This window comes from Prorops nasuta, unplaced genomic scaffold (assembly GCF_024137725.1).
Source record: "Prorops nasuta isolate Cenicafe-Biocafe unplaced genomic scaffold, Cenicafe_Pnas_1.2 PNAS00011, whole genome shotgun sequence".
In the NCBI taxonomy this organism is placed as follows: domain Eukaryota; kingdom Metazoa; phylum Arthropoda; class Insecta; order Hymenoptera; family Bethylidae; genus Prorops; species Prorops nasuta.
This window is the reverse complement of record NW_027116808.1, coordinates 4202457-4228998: the sequence shown is the minus strand read 5'-3', so window position 1 is coordinate 4228998 and position 26542 is coordinate 4202457. Positions and strand designations below refer to the sequence as shown.

Genomic DNA, 26542 nt, shown 5'->3' with positions numbered 1-26542 from the left:
TTGGGGGAGCTTTCAAAGTATGCAGTCACATGGTACATCTGTGCGCATCCCTATTTTTATTATTTTACGTTCTTTATAACCCTAGCCATCTAGCAAATTTCTCCTCGTCGTAAAAATGCGCATACTGCAAGGAAGACCTTTTTCTAGATAATTAAATTGTCTGCTTGCTAGCTTGTGCTAAATATGTCGATTTTAGCGCAGTTAGCTCTTTCCGTACTTGTGCCGGCCTCTTAAGCTCTTCTGGAAGCCTTCGGATTTCAGGCTTCGAAACGCAACCCTCAATTACTTCTTAATCGTGTTTACAAATATCAAACTCTGATAAGGTTTTTAATTATAATCTAACAATATTTTTCTAATGCTATTTCTTATTGTACCTTATATTTATCATTCTTGCTTACCTTTTTCTTGTAACTTACTTTAAAAGATGCTTAGATATTTCTAATTGATGATCGAAATTTTCCTTGAAACTTTCAGAAACTTATATTTACGTTAATTCTACTTATTCTTAAATTCATCATCGATGATCTCAGCCATCTCAGCTGTATCACCTGGATCTTACGTCTGATTACAATTTATAGGATTGATAGAGATCTTATAATATTTTTTATATTTTTCTAAGCTTTGCGGCTTACGACCGCAATGCGTACAGTGCGTGCTCTGCTGCTCTCTTCCTCTTCTCTTTTATATCTCACGCCATCTACCGAAAGAAAATTTATTTTAAAAAGCGTGCTTGTTCAAGGTATCTTTTGCAAGGTGGCGCTTTTGCAGTCTTCCTCGAGAGTCTAGGGAATTTCATGTTTTTCGGTTTTCATCACCTGTTTCACGTAGTTTCAGGCAATTTCAGATCCTTTGATGGTATCGACTGGCGACTGGTACCGACACTACCGACCCTTAAAAGGCCGCTAAAACGTTTATTAAACGGCCTAACTAAAGACAAGAAGCAAGATGATCTCAGCTGATGGTTTTGCAACGCTGTTATAAATATTATGTGAGTTCTCTATATTGATTTATTGCAAATAAAGTGATAGTTCTGTGAGTAAAGCATTATTATTCGTGCATCAGACGCCAAGCCAACATTGAAAACCATAAGTTGTTTTATTTTAAAAAATTCCTACATTTTGCATTATTACTAAAGTCGTATGAAATCTACTAGCAAGGAAAGTTGATGTCCGTGTAAAAACTTCATTCGAAAAGGTGTTGGGTGAGTGTGTGTGTGTGTATTACTTTGAGTGTTTTTTTTGTACATATATAATCAGTTATATTTCAATATAATACTTATAAGTGTAGTATACAATATTAGATTTTGCTTAGCCTAACTTATCCTAGCTCAGCCAAAACAGAGTCCAAATCTTCTTGAAGTCTAATGCTTTCTTCTCGTTGCTTAGCTAAATCATCCTTAAGCCTGTCTACCTGAGCTTTCAATAAATAATTGCCCTTTTTCAAAGCTGCTAATCTGTTCTCATGCTTCTTTGCCTCTTTCTGCAAAATAAAATCATATTAAAGCTTTCATATTTTTAAAATCAGCTTTAGCCATTTTTTTCTACTAACTTGTAAATTGTTTTTATATTTTTCTTGATCTTCTTCTTTAACTTCAACATCAGACTCCTCTTCTTCTGATTCCTCAGATTCAGACTCATCTTCGGATTCTGTCTCTTCCTCCTCATCTTCCTCATCCTCATCAGCTGTATCCTCTTCAGCTTCACCCATTAATTTAGCCATTTTATCAACTTCTTTCTGTAATTGCTTGAATTTCTTCTTCTCTTCCCTCAATAATTTGTTTTGCTGTTTTATCTGCTCCTTTAATGCGTGCCTCTCTTTTTTGGCATTACCTGATTTGTCCCTGTACACAAATAAAGTTACAGCATATTAATTGAAATTGAATCTCTATAAATCACCCCAAAGGTATACTAACTTAAAAGTCTTGATTTTTGTAGTAAGAAGTTTGACTTCTCTCTGCAAACGTTTCTCTGCAGCAGCTTTAGGATCTTGTTCTTCCTCCTCAGATTCCTCAGATGTTTCTTCTTCCTCCTCTTCTTCGCTTTCGCTTGGCTCAGGTTTATCCATGCTTTTTTGCGTAGCAATCCTAGCAACATCCTTAGCACTGGGACAACCAGCTAGGGCCATTCCTGAAACATCATACCAGACCACTTCGTTCCAATCCTCCGCAAGTTCGACTATTGGTTCCGTCTCACACTCTTGAGCCTCTTCTGATAGCCGATGGAAAGCAAAATAAGCAATAGCAAATTATTATGATTAGTCAAATATTGCATGATTAGTATGCTGCAAGCTTAGCCAGTACGAGTAGTTTATATTTCTATCGATTACATTAATATAAACACATAAAAATTATTACTGACCAGCTTTCATACGCCTTTCAAGAGCAGCGTACATTCTCTTCATCTCTTCCAGTTCGCTCTTAGCATTGTCCCTCTCCTCTGCGACAGTTGCATACTCTTTTTCAAGCCTTTCAGCATCCTTCCTAGCTTGCTGGGCTTCTTTCTTCAAATTTTCAGTGAGCTTCTCATCGTGCTGTTTAGCTTGAGTCACATCTTTTTGAGATTTTGCTCGATCAACCTCTACCTCGAGGTTTAAAATCCTAGCCTGTGGTTTTTAAGAGAAGAAAATGATGAGGAAATGCGTCGTCAGCGAGCGGGTAATTTTTGCTAACAATTCGTACCTGCAATCTTTTGTTTTCTCTCTCCAAAGCTTCCTTGTTCCTAAGCTCGAGAGCAAGCATTTGTTTAGTACTTTGAAGGTCATCCCTGACAGCATCAATATCATCCATTTCATCGGGTAAAATTTCATTTACTGGTGCCTCCTCAGCTTTCTGCATTTGCTCCTCTATTGTCATTTGCCTCCTAAACTTTCTCAGGCCTTCCAGTATTGGTCTGGATCGGTCATTCGTTTTTACACTTTTGAGTCTTACCCCCTCCTGAATCTGCTTCAGCAACTGATTGTGCATATTCGATTTTTCTGACTCAAAGACGAAGTGAGTATTACCTGTGGGTGACAACTTGTGTTTGATTCGAGAGAAAAGATCCATTTGTTGAAAAGAACAAAAATAGGATAGAAATCTTTTGAAACAAGCGAGAACAGAGGAAACACAAGGGCAGGGGGTAAGGTTGAATTAAAATCTTTGAAAGAAACACCAAGATAATGATTAATCTTGCATCCCATCGAGTTTAATTGGACCAACGTTTTAACAAGAAAGGGAGGGGGGGGGGGGGGGGGGGTTAAGGTAGACCAAGGCTAAGAAATTAAGAAGAACACAGGGAATGAAACTAAAAGCTCTTTGAAATATACGCATTCATGTACATGTTGCAATAGAATTAATTGGATTCTTTGACTTTGTAGGGATTAAAGAGGAGTCCAGAGACTGGCCAAAGGTAATTTGAAATCTCGGGGCCCTTGCGATGATCACCTTCGGACTCATTTGTGACCTTGTTGACCCTCTCGATCAACGGAGCACTTCTGTCATTGCATTTCACGTGTTTCAAGGTCCTCCCACTCTCGACCTCCTTCATCATGCTCGCCCAATCGGGCCGTTTTCTGGGTCTGGATTTGAGCATTTCCAGTTTCTGGTGTTGATTATCCGTCAAAGGTGGCAATTCTTTCAAAGCTGGTATCACCGTTCTGCTAGGCGGTGGTGGAGGTGGCCTTGGTGGCGGTGGCGGAGGGAAGTTTGCCCTTGAAGAACTCTTCGACAATGTTGGAGCACCTGGAAAATTATACCTTGAAAAACTCTGTAGCTCCTGTACACATAGACACCGATAAATTCCACAGAGTACTGGCAAGAATTATATCTCTATGCAGCGATAAGAAGTAAATGCGTGCAAAATCACCATCCGTTACGTAATATGCCATCAGTTTTACATCTCGAATGTTTTAAAGGTTGAAGAAACTTGGATGCGAAAGAGAGTTTGAGGATGAGGAAAATAAATGGAGAATATCGTTTTCTGAACGAAGCGTTCCCAATGACGATTCTTACCAGTGGTGCTTTCGCTTTTGGAAAGAGGAGCAACGTCCCCCCTGGACCTGGTTCTCTCGACGCGAACCTGTCGTTCGAGTTGGGGTCTCGATTTTGATTCCTGTCGTCCATTCTCGCGCGGTTTCGCCACTGGCGGCTGGCTCGAAACCTTCTCATTGCGCTGCGACGGGATTATCGTGATTTTGCTCTGTTTCCGGCCTGCAGGCTCGGCTGGAGCTGCCGTTGATGCTTCCACTGGCTTCGGCACACTCTGATAATCAAATGGATCCATTAATCTCGCCGAATAAACAATTCTCGTTCGAATGCTTCGGCGATCCACCCCCGCTTCCAACGCATAACAAGTCGGTAGAACGATTATCCGGATCGATCCAAAATTAATTTCAAAGAATATTTCACGCACATTGAAATACAAGCGGGGACAACAGCAGCTGTAGAAATAAGAGGAGTTTAATAGTGGTGGACTGGATGAAAGATTGAAATGACATTGAAATTGTCAGTTGGCTAGGTGCGGTAAGTTATGAATATAATTTCGCTACGTGGACACTCGTTAGTCATTGGACCTCTGGCTATGACGTTGAATTTTTTATCCACTTTGCTCGCGACGGAATGGAGCACTGATCCAAGAGAACGATCGATCACCGGGGTAGAAATAGAAAGGCAGAGCGATTGGTCCACTTCCGTTGGTAAAGAAACGCTCGAAAGTCGTTCTGGTCTTTAAATAATACCCTATGTGCTTTCTCGCCCCTTGTACCGCTCGGCTAATCCCGTTGCACGCACAGGATTTGTCTCTTGACTTTCTCTACTCCGTATTCTTCTGCCTTTCGGGAAAACCCTTGCGGCGGATGCAGGAAATTTAATTCCTCCACGCGCGTTGAGCGATAAATGTGCGATTGATAAATAAAAGCAGTGATCTCAGAACGGAGGCTGGGGCTTGTTTATGATCCACCGAGACATTCGAACGAGTTTAGTGATTTATCGGTGAAAAGAATACTGCCGAACGACCGATTGCGTGTGCGGCTAAAATTTGACTGGAAGTGTTTTTGCGAAATTTCTGCGCATCGAGTGAAAGTTTGGATAGAACGCGTGGAAACTGGCGGAAGAAGCAGCTGGCTGGCGAGACATTTGAAATAGAATCTGTTCCTGAAATAATCGTGACCCAAAGGCTCCAACGACTCCAATCTTCCAAGTCCCCCCCCCCCCCCCCGCTAACGTCGTCTCTCACCAAAAATTTCTTATTTAATAATCGTCATAAATCGAAGTCTTCTTCCGCTCCTGCCAAGAACTACGAGCCCAATCCGAGTGAGTAGAACGCACTTCGCAACGATGTTTGATTCCCCTGAGGCTGGCCTGGCAGAACGCGCTGACTGCTGCGACAGTGCACACTGAGGATTGATTCGTCGATGATCCAACCAACACAATGAAATAGAACCGCTGCTATAAACAAAGGATCGCGAGGGAGATCAAACAAAATCCAAACGTTTTTGTCGATCCTCCTCGATTCGACTGGTTCATAACGATTTATATCTTTCTCGCTAAGTGGAAGACGGTGGTACCAAAACTTGAGAGAGATTCATCAATAGAGAAGCAAACGCGAGTTTTATCATCCGCTGGATAACTTCTACCGTTTCCGTTGACGAATACTCGAGAAAAGTTTGTTTATAATTCGAGAAGAGTCGTTCGAGGTGAGAATTATTTTTTGTCACCGATCGCGTGGGTGGATGCGGTGGAGTAGAGCCAAGAAATGCGTGATACGTAAACACCTATGAGGTATCGTCGAGAAAACAATAATAAGTCCGTACGCTCAGCGCGTAGAGCGTGATTCGCGTTGCTCGAGGAATTCGTCGAATGGCCATCCTTGTACGAAAAATGTCCAATCACAACGCGCGCGTTATGCAGCTTAAGAAGAAAAGGTGGAAACGGCTTCGGTGATCTTGATCAGCGCGTAATTAACCGTAAAATTCGAACCGTCCGCGAAAAAGCTGACAAGACTGGCGGATTGCGCGACTTCCCCCACCCACGCGAGTTATTAATACCGTGGTCAGTTACGAAGAGGTTGTTTAGCTTTTGAAACCCAACACCTCAATGGATCAGGCTGAATTCTCTTTGGAAAAATTGCTATATCGAGTTTCAGTGGTTGGAAACGAATTGTACCAAATGCGAAATTTGTGAATGGGAGTTGTACTTAGTATATATATATATATATATATATATATAGTTGTACGAATAGTGGATCGAAAGAGCGTCGAGAGAAAGAGGAGTACCTTGAGGGTGACCTGAGTGAACGCAGGCGGAGGATCGGTTTTGGGCTTGGAGTCCCTTCTGGCGTTGAGCGCCCATGGAGCTGATGGCATGGGCAGAGCAGGAGGACCATCCTTGACCCAGGGTGGCCTGAAGGTTGTCCTCTGCGGTGTCTGACCACCGGCACCCGGCATTTTCTACTCGTTCGCACCCTCCAACCACCAAACGTACTGTCACTTCCGGAAGGTTCACCAAAAATTGCGGACACGATTGCTCCACGCGTGGGGTTTCAGCCGACGAGTCTTCCCGCGAGACTGATCCCTTCTCGAGGAGTAGTATTTTCACTGCTTCCGACGCTTCCCGAGAGACGAGGTAGACGGACTGGTGGTGGTACGTGCGTGGGCGTTCTGCCCACTTTACAGCAGCGAGATTGGCATTTTATTTCTCCGAAGTTTGCTCTGGCAGATCGGGTTGGAATAGTTTGAGAGGGACGATGGTTCCGGTAGCTCGCGACGGAGAGGACTGGAGATGCACGAGTCCCCCGGCCGGAGATTTTCGGCAGTCTGGGAAAGATCGAGACCTGGACAGATCGTGCTTGCACCTCCTCGAACGCGCGATATTTTCGGCCGGTGACGTCATCCAGACTAGAAATAGCAATATTCCTCTTCTTCTGGGACGCTGAAACCGAGACGAGCCGCCTCCCCCTCCCCCACCCCCCGACCATAACTCCCTCCCCGCTGTGCTCTTATCCTATCGATAACGATTTGTCAGGATTTTTACCATTTATCACGGCACCCTATCCTCCGATCAGCCGCTTCGTATAACTCTTCGCTCTTTGCGCAATTTCCTGCTCATTCTTTGTCCCCGCTATCTTGTACACAGGATACAAGACTGGATCGTTCGATTGGCGAGACACACACATTGCGCAATACGCAAAATTCTCTCTTTGTCGTTTTATCGTCAGGTTTTTCTTTCGCTACAATTCTCGTTTTTACGATTTATCGCGCTGCTCAATTTCGAGGGACTATTTTTGTTTATTTTGAGAAAGCGCCTTTGACTCTGTTGATTTTTCTCGCATCGCTGCCTGGCTTGGCTTCTTCGAGTCTCGCACTTGGCAAGATTTCCTCGGTTTTGCATGTACACCGATACGTCATGTCCCTTACGCGATTCACAGAAGTAATAAAATGAACGGGCTTGCTGGGTTAATTGGCTCCTTATTTGCGCGAGGAAAACTCGTTAAAAGAATTGCACGAGTAACTTTTTTATACAACTAAAGTTCGGAGGTTTTATTTTGATTATTTACAAAGTTTGGTAAATATAAATTCTGCTTTTTTTCATTTTGTTAATATGCAGTTATTGTTTCTTCTTTTTTTGAAGGACTAGTCGACGTTACGAGCGACAATATCAATTGGCAGCGCAAAAGCGTCATAACGACTTTGTCAGATACACGAGCTACGCTTTGAACGCGAAATATTTCGAGAAACAGTGTGGACTCGCTCGACATTACGACTCCTGGATCAGCAAAGACTCGAGAACTCAGGTACAGAGGAGTAAAAGGGACAATTTGTTGGATAGAAGGGAAAGACTGAGGAATCTCTTGAAAGAGGAAGAAGAGACTTGTAGAAAAGAGATCGAGAAGTTGTCGAGAAAGGAAAAACCTAGGCAGGTATTGAGTTTGGAAGCTTTGAAGGAAAAATTGAGGGAGAAACGCACGGAGCAAGGCTTGTACTTGCCAAGAACGTGCAGGAAATATCAGAGCTGCGTTGTAAGGCCCAAAGACTCGATTGGATCGTTGCTCAGTAGATCGCTAGATTCGTGTACCATTTCACCCAAACTTAGCAGCGATTCTCCAACATTCTTCGACAGCCATCAAAGTTTTCCAGTTAGAAGAATGATGAGTTCCGTGGATACGTGGAACGAGGGAGGCGTGAAGAGCTCGGAGAATTCTACAGTGAGAAAAAAATTTACTTAAAATTAGTAAATCGTTTATTAGTTTTAATATTTATTTGCTTCAAATATTATTTAGTTTAATGAAATAAAGTGTATCTGAACCAATTAAATATATTACTTGTATAATTTTTATATTTATTTAGGATTTGTTTTTATCAAATCAATCGTAGATTTATTTATTTCAAATAAACTGTAACATTTGTTACAGTTAATTATAGTGATAATTGAAAAAAATATTTAATTGTTCAGAGTACTTAATTTATTACTTCATTAAATTGTTTCTGTCCTCTAATAATAATTCCTTTTTCAATTAATGAAATACTTATTTCAATAGAAATAACATTTAATTAATGAATAATAAGGGTTATATATGTATAATTTCATTAAGAAATTATATAAATTTAGCTTTTGGACAATTTGGGTTCTTAGTTTACTGAATTAATTGTTTACAAGAAGTAAGTATTTTTAACAATATGGTAACAGTTTTACAACAAAATATATTAACAATTGAAAGAAATATTTAATTGTTCAGATTACCTAATCCATTGCTTCATTAAAATTGTTTTCTTTCTTCAATAGTAATAATGTTTAATTAATACATTAGTAGTTTCATTAAAAAAACAATTGTTTTCCAAACATTTTTCTTCTCCTAAACGTGGTTGTGTAATGTCTTTCACGCATTTCGATAATAATGTACACGATATAGTTCTTGAAAGCTTCGCTAAAAAATCATCGTCATTATTTTACCGATTACGGATTTGTTAAGAATACACATGGTGTAAATTCAAATATATCGGAAAGATGTTACTCATATTAGACTTTTTAAATAATTGTAAGTACAAAATTCTATTACCAAATTTTCTCCATAGCATACCATATTTGAATTATTTAACTTTCTAATTGAGTGCTCCTGTAACATTGACTGCGTTCAACGCACTGAACCATTGAGTGGCGTTGAACGCAAACAGCTCTGGCTGCAACAGCAAGAAAGAATATATGAGAAGGGGGGAATGTCGAGCACTTTTCCTTTTTTCTTGCCCTTACCATGAAGATAAACTATAGGCTCACTAGAAAGTTACATAATTTAAAAATGATACGCGGTGGGAAAAATGTAAACAGATTTTTACTTATAATAACCTTAGGAATCTATGTTGATGTTTGGCAACTGTGCAAGTAAACAAAACACAGTAGCTTAAATCTTCAGCTTTGAATCGAAGGGAATAGGTCCCAAATGCGTTCTAAGCTTGTTTCTGTTGCTCAATATTAGATTCACAGGGAATCTTGAGAATTTGGTAGTCATTTATAAAGTATGAACTTTCGGACTAAACTCACTTGCACCGTTTCTAGATTCATACAGGGAATCTTACGAGTCGGTGAGCAATTGCAACATTCATTCTCGTTTGACAATCAAAGTATCCAGCAATCTCTCCGGTCAACTTTGCTTCTGAATTACTCATCCATCATATCCAAGTATCTACCGAAGCAATAGCGAAGGTAGTGCAAAGGGAACATTTCATCATTGAGTCGACAGTTTTGAAACGAAGGGAAAAGGTCTCAATGCGTTCAAGGTTTTCTTTTTTTACACGATATTAGATCCTCAGGATCAAATGGATTGACGCAGGAGCGTCAATAGGGGGGAGGGAGGATTTGTTGGAGATCGGTGGTGTGTCGGAGTGAATGGTCCGGGACTCTCAGGTCGTCTCGCTCCGGCGCACTCAACGTCTTCTTTCCTCACTTCCAACTTCTGCTCAGTGCCACCAGATGGCTACGGTGCGGAGCAATCTCGCTGGCACGTTGCTGAAGTGCGCCAGCCGCACTATGGCGGGGCTCGAATTGCTCGAATCCAGGATCTAGTGTGTCTCCTATTATTTTTTTTGTTTACCCATCTACGATTCTTCCAGGAATCGTAATCTTATCCATCCTATCCTTATTTCCTTTTTCAAATTTTTTCCCGAACCATACCGGATCAATTCTCTCACAAAGACAATATTTCATCTATCAAATGAAATATCTTGTTATTCAGATTAAATGTACCCTGCAATTGATAACTGATTTTCTACATTACAGGAATTAATTTCTTGTTTAAAAAGATAATATATTATTATGTTAAGAATATATTTATTCAGCTTTAATAATGTAATAATTCATTCATTGAAAACAAAGAAATATTTATTTGAAACTTTTTTTTGCAGAATTGTGTGTGTTGGAAAAATGTACAGTCATTTAAAGTAAATTAAATTAATCCGTTGAAATAAATATTCACTTGCGACTATATCATAAATGCATTTACTTGAACCAATTCATATTTAACCGTTTTAAGAATTTTTGTTTCTCAGTATAGCAACGGTCACAACTCGACGAGCACCAAGTACTCGGCAAGATATTCTCGTCGCAGCTTGGAGAACACGAACGTCAACGTTGAAGGCAAAGAGACGAAGTCTAACACGATGGTATCTACAAATGGGGAGCGCGAGTCGACCAATGGGGAGCACGAACCGACGAATGGGCATCACGAGGATGACCAGATAACCGAGTGTACCCAAACACGGGAGGGAATTTTGAAAGATGCTGATTTTTCCAAGGATGAGAATGGTGAAGATATTTCGCCACTGGAAAACTCTGCATCGCACGACGAAAGCCAGGAGGACAAATCATCTGGACATTCCAACTCTCGTCACGGTTTGGATTGCATTGATGGTGACGCAACTAACTCTATGAACCATCAAAAATTCGAGGGTGAAAGAGCTCTACCCTGGCTGAGAGAGGAACCTCGTAAGCAGAATCGATCCGAGCCAAGCTTTTTGTATCAACTTCACAAGGATATGAAGGGCCAGATCGAGGATCTTGCTCGGAGGGAACTGCAAGCTTGCACCAGGCAAAACTGGACGGAGGCTCTAAGACTGAGAGACATGAGAAATAAATTGGAGCTGATCAGAGAGAGAGAACTCTATAACATGGAAAATTTAGAACTGGAAGAACGAATCAGGAAAACTGGTTTGGATAACATTGAAAAGAGAGCCGTTGAGCTTGAATCTCGTGAGAAGGCGTGTACCAACACCAACTTGTACAGGTAAAATAATATTAATTTTTGAAAAAAGAAAAGGAAGTTTAACCTTGAAGGCGATACATCATAATTGACCGTGAATTTAGTTAAGGGTCTAGGTCTCGAATTAGTAGCGCTATAAATTGCTTTCGTAATCAAAAACTGTGATTCATTCTGCGTTAGTCGTGTGCTATTACGTGAAGCATTTCCACTCATCAGTCTGCCCTGGCGTGCCAACTTCTATTGATAGAGTTTGACAAGCATTTATGGTTAAATTCAGTATAAATCGTAAATCCGAACTTATACGACCAATCATTGATAGTTTATTTCTCTTGATTTGTTTGTTTTTCATTTTATACAAATGTTAATTTAGTGTTTACATTTCAGCGAAGAAGCAAAACTTTTGTGGAAACAATGGGTGAAGGAAGACGAGAGCTCCGTAATGAAAGATGCTCGCATGCAACGTGAAACACTAATGACATCGCTAGAAAAGGAATGGAAAAATATGACAGTTTAATGTTTAATGTGAATTTGAAGCGCCGAGGCACATCGTTAATTATTTATAAAAGGAAAGTGCCTTTTTATCACTGCTAATGAGTTCTCTTGATAAGACTTGCTTAAGAGTTGATAATTTTGTATTTTATAAGCTCATCACTTGTAACTTCACTCATTATAATAATAAATATTAATTTCATTTTGCACAAAAACTGTGACTTCAAAACCATACCCAATAAAAAGAAATAAAACTGAACAATATATACATATATGTATGAGAGTAATAACAGAAGTGCATTTAATGATCAAAAAGAGAAGTATTCGAATTGACAGAAATTGAGGGGTTGATGACGGTCGGTAAAATCATCAAGCGGGCAAGGTGACAACGCTTCGGCAAGTTGGCAACACTGTGGCAAGCAGCCGCATCTAATGGGTATGTTCTAAAGCACAATCGCTAGTGGACGCTCCCTGAGCACTTGCATCTAATTGGCGAAACCCAAACTTACAGCGATACCAGTTTTCGGACTTGTGCGAGCAGGTTCTACCACCCTCTCCCCACCACCGCCTTGCCGCTTTCCGCCATGATTATTTTCGTATCCCGAAGCGGCCGCCGCGACGGCCTTTCGAATTTTCCAACCGCGACCGGGGGCGACCGGGCCTTTTTCACTTTTTTTCACTTTTCGCGCGCCCCGGTGCACTTTTCACGCTTTTCTTCGACAAATATCAGCGAAATTCGTGCTTCCCTCCATTCGGAATCGAAAATTACCCCAAAATACAGCGAAAAGAGTTAAAAATTCGTGAAAAACGTCAGTGCATGGTGCTTGTGCTGTCAATACGTGCTTCTCTCAATTTTAAATCAAATAATATTTCAAGATACAGCGAAATCAGTTCATAACTCGTGATAAACATCAGTGCCTAGTGTGCGTGCTGTGCTTGTGTTGTGAATTCGTGTTTTTCTCAATTTTTGACTAAATAATTTATCAAAATACACTGTAACAAACCCAAAAATCGTGAATATTGTCAGATTGTAGTGCGTGTGCTGTTTGTGCTGTCAATACGTGCTTTCATCAATTTATAATTAGAAAATCTATTAAAATACAGTGGAATATCTTTAAAAATAGTAAATACTGTCAGTGCCCAGTGCGTGTGTGTCATGTATATTTTGTGAATTTGAACTTTTCTCAATTTATAATTGAACAATTTCTTAAAATACAGTGGAATGGATCCTATCTTGAATAACACTCTTTTTGCTCTCAGTGCTGTCAACCCTGTAGAAAGAAAGTCCCTATATTGGGTTATAATTGTAAAGTGTCGCCGTCTCCAAAATTACAAACGCTATCATCAACTGGTAGTAATCTTCATTACCACCAACTTTTTTATCGCGGTACAGTCCTTTCTACGAAATAATTCTTTCAACTCTCGATAGATAGCGCTAATAAAATCGTTTGTTTTTGTGTATGGCATTGTATTTTTGTGCGCGGAGGGTGTTTCTCTAACGGCGGCATATATGTACATATGTGTAATAAATGTCATTTTTAAGTTTTCAACGTTAGGTAACTCTGGCCTCTGGGTAACTTTAGCTTGAGACAGCTAAAAACGTTGATAAGTAGATAACCGGGGTTGGCTCGTGGCTGGTGTCTGGTGTGGTAGTGGTGTGACTGGTGAGTGGTGGTGGCATTGAGCAATGAGCAGTGAGCACCTGACTGACTGACTGATTGCAAAGTTAACCTATAGAATTTTGTTGACAATTTTTAAAACTAGTATCGATAGTTACTTTAGTATCACCAGTATCACACAAATTTATTATTGTAGTAAAGGTAATACAATTAGCATAACGAAATCACGCGTCGTGTATAATACACAAATGTAAATATTAACAATACGAGTTTTGACAAATGACAGCTAACCTAATAATCGTTGAATAAAGATAAAAGGGTGGAAGAGGGAGAGAGAGTGAGAGAGAGAGAGAGAGATAGATAGATAGATAGAGTTAAATGTTTTTGTAAAAATATCAAAGAGTACTGTCAAAAATGCTGTCTACGTAATGCACGTACAAATGTGCACAGGAAAGACGACGATTTCTCCTTGTATACGTTATTACTGCTTTTAAAAATAAAATAAGAAAAGATGTTGAATCGGTTCAAGTCAGCATTAATGAATGCTGTAGGTGCCAGTGAGCTGGGCCTACAGTATTCTAATGATTCTGACAATGATTTTACGTCAGAAACTGTAAACTCTAGTTATATGATTGAAATAGAGAATAAACCCTACAGCAGACCAAATTTTTTAGGCTTGACAATGGAAGAAACACAAGTAAATATTTTATCAATTTTTATACATTTCCCTTAAATTAAGTTATATATCAGTTTTGTAAGTAATAATTATATTATTAATCTCAGGTTAGCGCAGACCACAGGGTAAGACCTATTATAGTTCCCAGAGACTTGAGTCGATTACCATGGTGTGCTGGATATGCTGAATGCATAAATGCTGGTAAAAGTAAATGGAATGAGGATCAAGCCTCTGCCATACGTGGTGACTTAAAACTAACAGACTCTAATGTTACACTGCCTTATATCATATTTTCAATGTTTGATGGTCATGCTGGATATCAAGTTGCCCTTACTGCAAGATTGCATCTTCACAAAATTATTCTTGTAAGTATCATTAGTACCATATTAGAAGCTTTGTTCTAAATATTATCCTTGAAAATCTTTCTCCAGGAAAGGTTAATGGCTATACCAGCCAATGCTCTATTGAGCGAGGATGAAGATAATCTAATAAAAGGAAGAGATTTGGTGATAGGAGCAATTGAATTATCTTATAGACAAATGGATCAAATGGTTGAGGCTCAAGCTCAAGGGGGTGGAGGGGGCTGTACAGCCATAACAATTTTATTTCTCAATGGTAGGCTTTATGCATCTGGGGCAGGAGACTCTAGGTAAGCAGTTGTTAGATTTAGATGTGAATCGGTGCTAACTTTTTGCACAAATTTCAGAGCTGTGCTAGTCTGCGGGGATAGTCAGAGAGCTCTCACAAGAGATCATACTCCTGACTCAGAATCTAATAGAGTTAGGGCACTAGGCTATTTAAAACCTCATGAATTGTTGAAGGGCCACTTTACGCCATTGGAATTTAGAAAGAGACCGCTGCAAGATGACTTGGGAACCATGGTATTGTACAGAGAACCTTTTATGACTGGATGGGCCTATAAAACTTTAACCCACTCTGATCTAAAATTACCACTTGTTTCTGGTTTTGGCAAAAGAGTAAGTCTCAAAGAGGGCAAGTTTATTGTTCCTATGTTGAGATTGCAATATATACTATAATTTTAGTCTTTTTGGTCTCCAGAGTAGAGTTATGGGAACCATAGGTGTGACAAGAGGTTTTGGCGATCATGGTCTTAAAGCGGCCAATACCGGAGTTTACATCAAACCATTCCTATCATCTCAACCCGAAGTGCAGTCTTTCGACCTGGATTCTTGCGATCTGACAGAGCGTGACTGTATTATTGTAGCTACAGATGGCTTGTGGGATGTCGTATCTGATAAAACAGCTGGTAGCATTCTTCGGAAAACACTTGCTCCAGACACACCGTCGTTGGAATATAGGTAAACCGTTTATCAAATCTATCTGCTTTAGCAAATGCCTAATTGTGTTTTATTGTTTTTTTTTTTTTTTTTGTAACACAGACTAACAATGGCAGCTCAGGAATTGGTACAAGCAGCGAGAGGTCGGTTGGTCGGCAGAGCCTGGGTAGGAAAATCTGAAAATGTTAGTGATAATGAAGAAAGGAATGCTCCAATGGCATCTGTCGATGACATAAGCGTGATGGTAGTGCCCTTATATCCGTATTTGTGTGAACACAAACAATGGCTGAAAACTATGCAACAAGAGAAGAGGTACCCGGTCAACACTCTACACATAGTCGAAAACAACACTGTATAATAATTGTTTTGCTATCGCGATAGGAGAAAATAATTGCTTATAAAAATAGACATAATTTTTTAAAAGAGAGAGATAAGCGCAATTATTATATTATTTATATAATATATATTATATATTTAAACTAATTTTAGATCACAGAGAGACAAGCAACGCGTTTGTATTTTATCATAAGAATTGTGAACAGATTTTTTAATTTTTGTAAATTGCACCGCAGTGTACATAACTACTTAAGACTTGTATTAATATATCATATGTAAAGTTAAAACACTTTTTAGGTATGATTTCGATGAACATTCCATTAATTGCAACTTTAGGATTTTCTCTTTTTTTATCGTCTGACATTTTGATTTTTACTTTTTTCACCTGCTCAATTCAAAGCCAAAATATTTATTTGTAAGGTAAATGATATTTTCACAAAGAAAAAAATATTGTACAAAATAAAAAAGTTACGCTGCTACGCTATTATATTGTATTATTAATCGTATCTTAGTAGAGATAAATGAAAGAAAACGATATCTTGCATTATATCCTCATTGTCATGTAATATCTATGAAATAAACGTTACGTAATACCGATTGGCTTTAATATTGAAAGAATAGTATTATTTAATGGAGCAAGAGGAAGGTCTAAATAGGTCTAAACATTCGGAAGTTGGTTGAGAGCGTTGAGAGAGAGAGAGAGAGAGAGAGAGAGAGAGAGAGAGAGAGAGAGAGAGAGAGAGAGAGAGAGAGAGAGCTTCCTTAGTCATCTATGATATCATGATGCTGGATTTCCGCATGACCGATTATTTGGCGTTCAGCAGTGGAGTGACAAATGGTTGGCTGTTACCTAAGCTAGTTACAGATCCTTTCGTAAACACAGACGGACAAACGTTTCCTAATTGTAGCCGGAATTGTTTACGCCATCTCCCTCTCCTTCCCTCTATTCTCCGTTCCATGACTATTCGCTGTTTGCCCATCTTCCTTATTCGTCCTTGTCATCTCTTCCGGAAGGACGAGCTGTGCAAAGGAAAATTTCCCTATCAAAAAGTACCCAAGACAAAGATTAATTTTAGTTGCACGGTTTTAGCCAGCTGTTTATGCTAGCAAACGTATATAGATAAGCAATTTAGCAAAAGGAGCTGAATTTACTGAAATGTGCACTCGAGAAAGATCGTTTTGGAACTCGTATAGCAGCCTATTTTGAGAATCAAGGATATGGAGAGAAAGAAAAAAAGAAAAAAAAAAAAGAAAAAATAGATATTTGGCAAAACAACGTATCCAGCAGTCTCGAATGGGATGCCCGTGTTCTAACTACGAAATCTCTTTTGCCCGAGTCATATCTGATCCAGCATGCTTACCCGCTTGGCTCTGCAGATACACTTCCAATATTTGTAATCGCTTCTTCTCGAAACTTGCCTTATCCTTATCAATTTTGTTCTCCCATCGAGCTTTGCGTCAACATGGTTTTCAAACAAATTTCTTAAATCACGATTAAAAATAGGAGCTTGATTAAATTTCTAACGAGTTTATCGATCAGCGTGACGTATAGACGAGTCGAGGCGCGCACATAGAAAACTATCGCTCTGATCTTTCCCTGAATTCGAGCAGGTGGATTACGTGTTTGAAAGTTGAAAGGGAGAGGTGGTAGAAAGAGATAGGGAGTTTCGAGAAGCGAGATGCTTCTAAATTCGGTAGCATGTTAATCCATGAAGAGGAAAGCTGCAGTGGCTCCGGCAATGAGTAATGGAGAAAACTAGTAGCCGCGTCACTCGAACTCTTAGAGGCGGGTTGGTCAGTAGCCTAAAGGCTTACGATGCGATGGAACTTTTCTGTCCGTCTAATTGACGTCCGGTGCACACAGAACCGCGCGGCGAATCTCTGCCCGCTCTTCACCCGTGATATAACCAATATTTCCATGCGTGCACGCACTCTATACATATATAGGAATAAAAAATAATAAACACGTATACTACAATAGCTTTAAATCTGATAGGAAAAAATATACAGATGCTGAGATAAGAGGAAGAGTTTTTCGAAAAGCTGATCGATGGATTAAAGCGTATAAAACAATTTTCCTTATTATTGCGACACTATTTATCTATACAGACTAATAGCTGTAACGCAAGATAAGGAATCTATCAGGTAGAATATTTGGCGGGTCGATGGGAGTATTCTGGTGACCTCTATTAACGGCAATAACGACTTAATGATCCGAGCGAATCTACCCTGTTGAGAGCTAAGTGCACATGGTAGCGAGGTAACGTATTGGATGGCCGCACGAGTAACAAGGCATCTGTACAAACAGCCTATGTCGACCTTGACTAAGCAGCTGTTTCTGCTTAGTCAGAGATGAGCTTTGTGCGTCGGGCCATTGATTTCCCCGATTCTCGTTTCATCCTATAAGAGCTGGATATATCGAGCTAGGCAGCGGAGAAGGACGGACCACGCGTATATATATATATATATATATGTATGTGTGTGTGTGTGCCACGGTTAATGGCGAATCCACGAAAGCAAAGCCCCGCGAGATATCGGAAGAGAACAACAAGAGAGGCTCGTGAATCATGCAGACTTTTATATTTATACGTGGCGGGAATTTCGCGAATCCCACGTGGTGCGGAATATCGAACGTTCTCCAAACGTTCTCCACACTCGACGGAACTCTGAATAGGAGCTAACGAGGCTCATCGCGTCGTTATCGCTAAAAACACTTGCGAATCATTTCAAAGTTTAACGCAAGGCGTAAACGCCTTCTCGGAAACATTGAATCTTTCCAGAAGCGATCGCGATAAGATAACCGATAAGAGCATCTGCGTAGCCTATTTAAGGAGCCGAGAGACTCCGAGCACCGTTATATTTTGATAAAACTGTCAAGTATAGTTGTCAGTGATTCCTAATAAGAGATTCTCCGCAAGATTCGCGCAAGGACAATGGCGGCCCAGAAGATCTTCGTGTTGTTGGCTCTCTTGGTAGCGGTTACGGCAGCTTCCTCGCTCTACCCCAATGGTCATCCGGAGCAGTTCGCCTCTGCAAATAACAAATCTCACCATTTGACGGTTGGATACAGGGCACCTGGAGACAGACTGGTGCTCCGACAGTCCGTGCAGAAGAACTCGTCGTGGATGCAGGTCATCTCCGTGACGAAAACTTTCAACGCTTCGAGGTACGACAGGATCACCCAGGTGAACGCTTTCGACCAGAAGGTCAATGGCAAAGGTGCCTACCCCAGTCTCCTCCAGGGTGGACCAGGCTACAACAACGTCACCCTCAAGTTCAAAAGCCAACGGGGACACGGAATCAACTTTATCGTCGAGCTCTACGCTCGTCCTTGAATCGAGTCCCTCTTCTTTCCTCCACTTCCTGTTTCCACGTGAAACGTACAACGATTAACAGAGTGCCGATGAAAAACACACACGCTGCTGCTACTTGGTTAATTTGATTCAATTCCCACTCTTGGCATCCACGCAATGTTATATAACATATATAATTAAATATATATATATATATATATATATAATGCAGCAGTAGAATAAAGCTCCTTTTCTCAGAGGTATAAAATTCTATAAAATCCCTTTCCGAAAGTGGAGATTTACCGGAAATTTGAAAGTTCTCTCGAGTGGCGAGAGCGCAGGGAGCGAGGGGTGGGAGGGTAGGAGGGGTGGTACGCTATACATGTACATATATATATATATATATATATATATATATGTATACTAGATACGAGTGGATCTTTGAGGCTGAGAATGCTGTCGAGCTCCGTTTCCGTTTGGACAAAACACGTTTTGCGCATGCATAGATGTGGATACGGTTGACTCGATGGTGGAGAAACACAACCGAGTGGAAAATTGTTGTCGCGATGCTTCCACCCTTCGGTTGAAACTTTGAATCGAGTTGAGAGCCGCTGAAATTGCTGCTGGTATCTCAAGCTTGTGAACGACCATTTCGTTAACCTACTTATTCTATATCTCCGTTCCACTTGTATTACTCGCGATGCCATGCTAGACTGCCTAGTTTACGTCGTTCCCCTGTATATATAGTTTCAACGGCTGAAAGTGCATGCGCGTGCGAGAATGAGAGCGAAGGGTGCGGCTATGAAACTCGTGCGCTCTCTAATAGCAACATTATTATTATTATTATTATAAACCAGCGCCATTCGATTGTTTCCGAAGAAAATTAGCGAAGCCTCTGGAATGGAAAAAGTCTGCACGTGCAGAAACCGTCGAGCTTTATCGTCCTTCGTCGATCAATTTCCCCTAACCCACGATCTATCACGCTCTAAAAATATACATATATACATGTATGGAGCGTACAGCTCCACGCCGGAAGTCTCGAAAGCACCGAAACTTGCGTCGTACGTTTCCATAAAAGCTTCATCCCCGTACCGGGGACACGCTATTTCAAGGATAATCAAGTTGGCGCGCCTTGGCAACTCGCGAATTGATATGGATGGCACATTTTTTCCACGAACCGAGAGACGATCGCGGGATCTCTGCCTGTCGATGACCTTTGCGAAGAATTTAGCATTTTTCTCGAGCACTCTTCTAGCGAGAACGTTGGGAGTTTGTGAAATACGCAATAATCGGAGGAACGTCGTGACACCTGTAAGGAAGGAACAACTGTGCTCGCTGTATATACGATAAGCTCCGTGCATTCGTCAGGTTATAGCTTGTAAAGTTTCGCGCTAGGCTGACTCGTCAGGGGATGAAAACGATGCTGAGTATAGGCAATCCAAAGGCAGGAAAGCTCGGAACGGACTGTGCGACGCATCAAAGCTCGTTTGGGCCATGAAAAACGTGCCGTTCTTTCGAGCTGCTGCAAAGAAATTAATTACTTGAAACTGGATCAATGGACTCGCTTTTGTTGCGATAAGGAGGACTCTCTGGGAATAAATAAACACTCGTTCCTTCGTGATGTACCTATATATATATATATATTTATATATATGCTGCGAAGTTGGAAATTATTTTTCTTCGATCGACGAAGCGCACGCGATTTTCCTGACTAATGGACGAGGTGGGAGTAGTTTCTTGAAACTATATATATATATATATATAGTTATGACTACCCCCCACCTGGACATTGTCGAAGGTGGGGCACAAACGTTTGGCTAGAATCCACGATGCTTTGACATGTAGCTGCGCTGATTGGCGGCCGGCTCAAGATCAGAGAGCGAATGTCAAAGAGAATCCGCAACTCTCTCTCTCTCTCTCTCTTTATCTGCAATGTACGTGTAGCTCCTCAACTTGGCGGTCAGCTCGTTAACCTGAATGAACTGTCCACAAACTCTATTAATCCATCAATGAAAATTCTCATAACGAGGTCTGGCAAAGGATACGTGGGTGTGGATCCAGCTGTAAATTTGCAGGAAGCTCGCACGCTCTTAATAATAAATTGCAGCACCTGTTTGACACGGTATATGACACTCCAGACGGAAATTTCTGGGATTGGCCAACGGAGCGCGTCTAATAGAAACAGGAAACGCGTGTCGCGAGGCATCCGAGCTCTATCGATCTGCTAGTTAAATATTTAATTCTTGCAAGAAAGTTCAATAGACTTGGGTGGAAAAGGAGCTACGTTCGTTCACCTCTTTTTCTCCTTTTAATTATCGGACGCACATTGTTGCCTCATTGAGCACGAGCGCCTATACGAATCTTTCCTGGAAGATTTTAATTCGTACATATATAAAACGCGGGAAAGAAAGGCGCAAGTTGGATCGAGAGAGACTATTATATATATATATATATATATATATAACAATCACCGCGGTCACGTTCGATTAAAGAAATTGGTCTGGATGTGTCGTGGGAGGTGATTGATCAGCATATTTCGTGTCAGAATCGCGTACGCGCACCGTGTCCTGTTTGTCGAGATTAATGCTGTTGGCAGATGTATTGGTTTTCTGCCATTCGATGGACTTTATTCCTTGGTGGATCGCGGAAGTGCGAAAGGTGCTCGGGAAAGTCTTGGATTTGCGTGTGCTATATATATATATATATATAACGAAGAGAGCGAAGAAAAGGGAAGAGAGAAAAATGGTGAAATTTCGTATCGGTCGACCTACGATCGAAGCTACGGGCCGAGCTCGCTGTTTCACAATTAAACTATTTAAATTCTCCGACAAAGTTACTTCAGCGGTTGCTCGGCATCATGGCTAAATGCGGCCGTAGTTGCATTAGCGGGCAAAATGGGTTTATAAACGAATTTCAATAAACGTAGGAACAAATTGAAAGCGGCTATCCGACGAGATACTTTTACCAACGGTAACGCGATATCGATTTGTTAATTTCAGACGCACGTTGAGGGTATGGTGGATGTAGGGGGAGGGAGGGGGTGGGGGTGGGGGGAATTGCATTAGAATCGTGCATGGTGGTCCATTGTAAGGAAAACGTGTTGTTGAAAGGAAATTGGGGTGGGGAGAAAAATTGAGCGTTTTTCAGGTGAGATTAGGGGAGCCCCGTGTCGCGGTCGGTGGTAGCGCTGGCTCTCTCTGCAAGACTGTGTGTGTGTGTGTGTGGGAAAAGTCTGCGTCGGTAGCGAGCGAGGGAGAGAGAGAGAGAGAGAGAGCGCGAGCGCTTCTGGTTACCGGGGGGTTTGAAAGGGCTCGGGCCAGGGCGCGGGGGTGGTGGCCGCGGTGGCGCTGGCTCTCTCTCCCGAAGAGTGTCGGAGGCTCGCGAGCGCGTGCGCGTGGCTCGGTGCGCCGTTTCGCGTCGCGCCACTGGCGGCCGGCAGGCATCCTTCTCGGTCTCGCAGCTTCTCTTCATCCCCCACCTGCTCCTCTGGCCTCTGGCCCGAGCGAGAGAGGGTCAACAGCACCGACGGAGAGAGGGAGAGAGAGAGAGAGAGAGAGAGAGAGCGTGCGTCGCGTGGGGGGGCGGGAGGGAGGGGGGGAGCGATCGCAGCTCGTCATTCGAAGCCCGCCAACCGACGAGCGAGCAGCTACGGAACGGGACCTCGCGAAAAATTTGCAGGCGCGCGCGCTCGTGTCAATGTGCAGTGGCAAGTGTCAATCGTGCTCGGAGACCGACCAGCAGCTCGTACTTTGCTCTCGGAGAACCGTCTGCCCCTCCTCCCCTCCACTTTTCTTACACCGGAACACTCGAAGCAGCAGCCCCGGTGCTCCTTGCGGTCGTCACGCTCGCGCGTTCCACCTTGGAACGACCTTTTGAACTCGCAATGTTTTCCTAATCTCCCTGCACACGTACGGGGTCGATGGATGTCCATTGGATCGCGAGCAACTTCCGCAGACTTCTCCCTCTCTACTCTCTGTACGCGAGCGTTACGGTCCGTCCTGAGAGAGAAGTCACCGCACTTCCGGTTCCTCTCTTCTCTCTTTGACACTCGATTCCCCAGAGCCGAAGAGAGCCACAGGGATCGCGTCTATGAGGGACTCGCGGGAAACGAAGCGGGGAGTAATTGACATTTGCCTGTCAAACTGCAGGCGCTTCCTCGCGCAGTGCACAAGTTTATCGGGGTGAGTCTCGCGGTGCGGAGATCCGAGGACAACACGGCATTGAAAGAGTCCTCTGGGAAAAAGTTTCTATTGACAGAGAGTGAGTGTGTTTGGATGTGGTTCGCGAGCGATAGTTTTCGCCTTTGTGCTTGAATGATCGCGGAGAATAATGTACACGTGTGCTCGAGTAGTAGAGTGAGAGCAGCAGCAGCAGCAGCAACAACAACAACAACAACAAGAACGACACACAGCAACGACAAGAGTGGATTACGTGGTTGTTTTTCTGTGCAAATAACCGTGATCACGAATGATCTCGCGAGTTGTGCGCGACGTGAGTCTGCAGAGTGTGTAAATCGTTGGTTCTGCTTTCGGTCGGGGGCCACTGTGATCGATTAATTAATTACTTTCGCTAATTACTTTGTTGTGGATTATCGTGGCGTTTGGCCGGCCGGTTAGATTGTTTCGGCGATGGCCGACGGTTCTCGTGGACCCATCGTAACTTTACGCTCATTCGTCACGCGTTAACGATCGATACACTTCCTTCTTCGTAATTATCGAGCCGCGCTTCGGAACACCTGCCTCTCTTACCCCCTCTCCGGTCGCGCGCACCACCACTTATTCCTCATGTAAAGGAGTCGCCAGGACTCACGGGGGACGCGCGATCATTTTTCTCCATTTCGTTTGCAGTCGGCCCGTCAATAATCATTTTTTCTTCGGTTTCGCGCACCAACCGTCTCTCCTCCCCCCCTCTCTCTCACTCTCTCTCTCTCTCTCTCACAGTCCCCCTCGCTCTCTCACTCTCTCTCACTCTCTCGGTCACTCAAGAAAAGTGAGTATACACAGCCTTTTATATATATATATATTTATTTACATACACATATATGCTATATACATTAATATACATTATTGCTAATATTCTCATGCTGCTGCTTGTCTTGCTCGTATTTCACAAACAGCACTTGCGAGAGATGCGTTATCATGCAGCGAAGCCCTGCAGCAACTTTCAAGAAACTTCGGAGGAGTCGCTTTATCGAGCATAGGAATAGCTCGCTTAATTAATTTGCGCACGCTTGCTTATAGTTTTGTTTAACGATATGTCACATTATTTCATCGAGGTATTCGTCCGCGTTTAACCCTGATGAGATAAAAGGCGACGAGAGCTATCGAAGGCGGATGGAAGAAAGAAGAAGTGGTAGGGAGGGGGGGGGGGTGGTAGGAAGGATCAAGGCCAAGCAAAAGAGAGACGCGAGACCTTGCATGGACCTGTCTTTCGGTTAAGTCGAGCCTGTTCTGCGGCGTATACTCGCCTTGCTACCGCTTCTTCTTCTTCTTCTTCTTCTTCAGCTTCTTCGCGTATATATATATATACGCACGATCACTCGGCGTCTCTTTATATATCTATATAGCATATATTTTTTTCCTCTCCTGGCTTATTAACACGTGACTCGCGTGACATCTCGGAGGACGCCATAAAATGTAACAGAACCTGATTAAGACTGCAGCCTGTTTGGATGCTGTCAATCTTGGCAGAAACTCGCTTTTGTCCCGTGCATCGATAAATTGGTATCGTCGGGTTCTCGCGAGTGGGGAATAGTTGGGGGGTGGTGTATCAGGGGACAGGTGGGTGGAGACCAAATTGAGCACGGTTAATGCGAAAAAGAAGTAAAGACACGGGAGGGGGGGAGTTGGCTGCTTTACCACGAGCTGTCGCGTCTATACGAGACGTGACTGCAATAACTGCATTCCAGCTACTGTGTCTACCTTTTATTTTAACCTCTCTCCCTTATTCTTACTTACCTACCTCTCTCTCTCTCCTTCTCTCTCTCTCTCTCTCTCTCTCTCTCCCTCCTTCGTAGCTTTGTCCGGATAAGCTCCGTTTCTCACGACCCCGCGACTCTTTTATCTCTCGTAGCTTCGTAATATCCTCGTCTCGCCTTGGAAACGGCTATTGACACGCTCCTTAATTTTCACTTCTCCCCAAATGAAACGACTTCATCCCTGCAGCTCTATATCACCCCCTCCCTCTCCAAACTCTACCTCTCTCTTTCACGCAACCGTGCACGCTATGAGAAAACGCCTCTTCGTCTTGTATCGAGGAAGATTGTCGAAAAATATAACGAGAGAGGAATCATCGATATATCGCCATCTTTTCTTCTTTATCCTCGCAGTTGCGTTTACTCTCTCTCTCTGTCGTAATGTTTCAGGTGGCCACTTCGAGACACATCATTCCCCTGGCAGCGGTACTCAAACGGCTTCAAGATTCCGCTGGACATGATGCCTTGGTCTATTCTGTTTCTTCTTTTGTTGGTCGTAATGGAGGCCTTCCCAAGGGAGGCCACCTGTTCTCGCCTACCGGATATTTACTGGAACTACACCAATCCAATGTAAGTTCGATCTAATTTTATCTACTTACTTTTATACACACATGTACCTATATATATACTGGATACGCGTACCATCGCTATAATGAAAAGGACGAGGCATGTGTGTGCGCGTAGCCCTGATGAGTACTCACAGTGAAGGAAGCGGCGTGATTCGTCGGGTTTCATTCAATTCGATACGATTAATCGAACGAGAAAAAGAGGAAAAAAGCAACGCGCGAGCGGGAGAGGGTCGCTCTCGACAATTCGTTGGATTTCAGTGTCGGCCGTTGTCGCGCGTGTTTTTATCGCGCGAATTGATGGGCCTTCCTGGCTCGGTGAATGCGGCTGTTCCATCAAACCGAACAATACGCGGTGCTAAAATGATTTTTTAAAACACGCATCCGGAACCTCGGAGAATGCGCTCTCTCCTGCAAAATTTTATTTCCCGTATGTCGATCGCCAGAGCCATTCGGCGGGGTTGCTCGGTCTCATGGTTATCGTTTCTCCAATCGACGACGTATAGGACTCGACGAGACTCTCTCTCTCTCTCCCTCAGAGAGAGAGAGAGAGAGAGAGAGAGAGAGAGAGGGTCTCTCTCGTAAAACGAGCTCTCCTTTCGAGATAAGAGGCCGGATCGATCGCGGATAAAATGGCAGAGCGAATTAAGCCTCGATAATAGAGCGTGTAGCCACTTGCTGCAAACAAATTCAAATCCATTGGACGATCCTCGGTGTTCCGCTAAACAAGAAGGAGCAACGGAAATCTGATCGAGTTTCAGTTTTGCCAAGGAAATTCACTCTGGATGAGAGTTCTTGCGAAGCGAACGTGACGTGGGGCGACTGGACTATAAAGCTCTACTGCCGCCACGTGCGAACTCACGAGAGCCCGGAAACACACTGGTGTAAAAAAAGGAGTAGGGGGGGGGGGGGGGCGAGTAAAAGAAAATACAACTTACCTGTAACCAAGGCGGATCGGCAGGCGGTTTTATTCCAGCGTAAACGAAAGAACGATCGCCTTAAATTCTTTTAGCGAGCAGAATCCTCCTATAAATTCTAGCTCTCGGCCATTGTACAATTCGGTCCTCTT

At 42.4% G+C, this 26542-nt stretch overlaps 5 protein-coding genes across 9 annotated transcripts in view; 4 read left to right on the top strand and 1 right to left on the bottom strand.

Annotated features, from left to right (window-relative positions):
* LOC136777597 (centrosomal and chromosomal factor-like) overlaps nt 1-11919 on the top strand; it is a 32896-nt gene extending 20977 nt beyond the window's left edge. The window contains exons 1-5 of one of the 4 annotated variants that reach the window (XM_066734022.1): nt 886-988; nt 3355-3386; nt 7604-8177; nt 10513-11246; nt 11607-11919. In XM_066734022.1, the coding sequence (XP_066590119.1) occupies nt 959-988; nt 3355-3386; nt 7604-8177; nt 10513-11246; nt 11607-11736 (1500 nt within the window). In that variant the 5' untranslated portion in view covers nt 886-958 and the 3' untranslated portion in view covers nt 11737-11919. Of the gene's footprint in view, nt 1-846; nt 989-3354; nt 3387-7603; nt 8178-10512; nt 11247-11606 lie in introns of those variants that run through there. The other 3 variants (XM_066734023.1, XM_066734024.1, XM_066734021.1) reach the window with 3 other exon arrangements.
* LOC136777594 (calponin homology domain-containing protein DDB_G0272472-like) lies at nt 1077-7426 on the bottom strand. 2 transcript variants are annotated; one of them, XM_066734012.1, is made up of 8 exons: nt 6250-7426; nt 3989-4238; nt 3422-3718; nt 2678-3000; nt 2358-2601; nt 1913-2207; nt 1549-1840; nt 1077-1479 (listed from the first exon to the last, which is right to left on the bottom strand). In XM_066734012.1, the coding sequence occupies exons 1-8, from the start codon at nt 6418-6420 to the stop codon at nt 1318-1320; spliced, it is 2034 nt and encodes a 677-aa protein (XP_066590109.1). In that variant the 5' UTR covers nt 6421-7426; the 3' UTR covers nt 1077-1317. The 2 variants fall into 2 exon arrangements, with proteins under 2 accessions (XP_066590109.1, XP_066590110.1); XM_066734013.1 differs by having other exon boundaries at nt 1913-2126; nt 6250-6941.
* Nucleotides 11920-13204: 1285 nt separating the features above from the next.
* Nucleotides 13205-16305, top strand: LOC136777433 (protein phosphatase 1H). Its single transcript, XM_066733714.1, has 6 exons — nt 13205-14027; nt 14114-14371; nt 14438-14655; nt 14713-14983; nt 15066-15325; nt 15407-16305. Exons 1-6 carry the CDS (start codon nt 13842-13844, stop codon nt 15660-15662), a joined length of 1449 nt encoding a protein of 482 aa, XP_066589811.1. The 5' UTR covers nt 13205-13841; the 3' UTR covers nt 15663-16305.
* Nucleotides 16306-18498: 2193 nt separating this feature from the next.
* Nucleotides 18499-19192, top strand: LOC136777409 (probable salivary secreted peptide). The gene has a single exon (XM_066733669.1). It carries the CDS (start codon nt 18574-18576, stop codon nt 18973-18975), a length of 402 nt encoding a protein of 133 aa, XP_066589766.1. The 5' UTR covers nt 18499-18573; the 3' UTR covers nt 18976-19192.
* A 3987-nt stretch (nt 19193-23179) lies between these two features.
* Nucleotides 23180-26542, top strand: part of Ephrin (ephrin) — a 377189-nt gene continuing 373826 nt past the window's right edge. Inside the window, exons 1-2 of the mRNA XM_066733819.1 lie at nt 23180-23922; nt 25298-25477. Of these exons, the coding sequence (XP_066589916.1) occupies nt 25365-25477 (113 nt within the window). The 5' untranslated portion in view covers nt 23180-23922; nt 25298-25364. The remainder of the gene's footprint in view (nt 23923-25297; nt 25478-26542) is intronic.

Bases quoted from the DNA above. Each gene is read 5' to 3' on its own strand.
- LOC136777594 (XM_066734012.1), bottom strand. From the start codon at position 6,420: ATGCCGGGTGCCGGTGGTCAGACACCGCAGAGGACAACCTTCAGGCCA. The intron at 2,602-2,677 runs GTACGAATTGTT...TAAAAACCACAG, and splicing joins GAGAAAACAAAAGATTGCAG to GCTAGGATTTTAAACCTCGA. The intron at 1,480-1,548 runs GTTAGTAGAAAA...TTTATTTTGCAG, and splicing joins AATATAAAAACAATTTACAA to AAAGAGGCAAAGAAGCATGA.
- LOC136777433 (XM_066733714.1), top strand. From the start codon at position 13,842: ATGTTGAATCGGTTCAAGTCAGCATTAATGAATGCTGTAGGTGCCAGT. The intron at 14,028-14,113 runs GTAAATATTTTA...TATTAATCTCAG, and splicing joins TGACAATGGAAGAAACACAA to GTTAGCGCAGACCACAGGGT. The intron at 14,984-15,065 runs GTAAGTCTCAAA...TTTGGTCTCCAG, and splicing joins TTTCTGGTTTTGGCAAAAGA to AGTAGAGTTATGGGAACCAT.
- LOC136777409 (XM_066733669.1), top strand. From the start codon at position 18,574: ATGGCGGCCCAGAAGATCTTCGTGTTGTTGGCTCTCTTGGTAGCGGTT.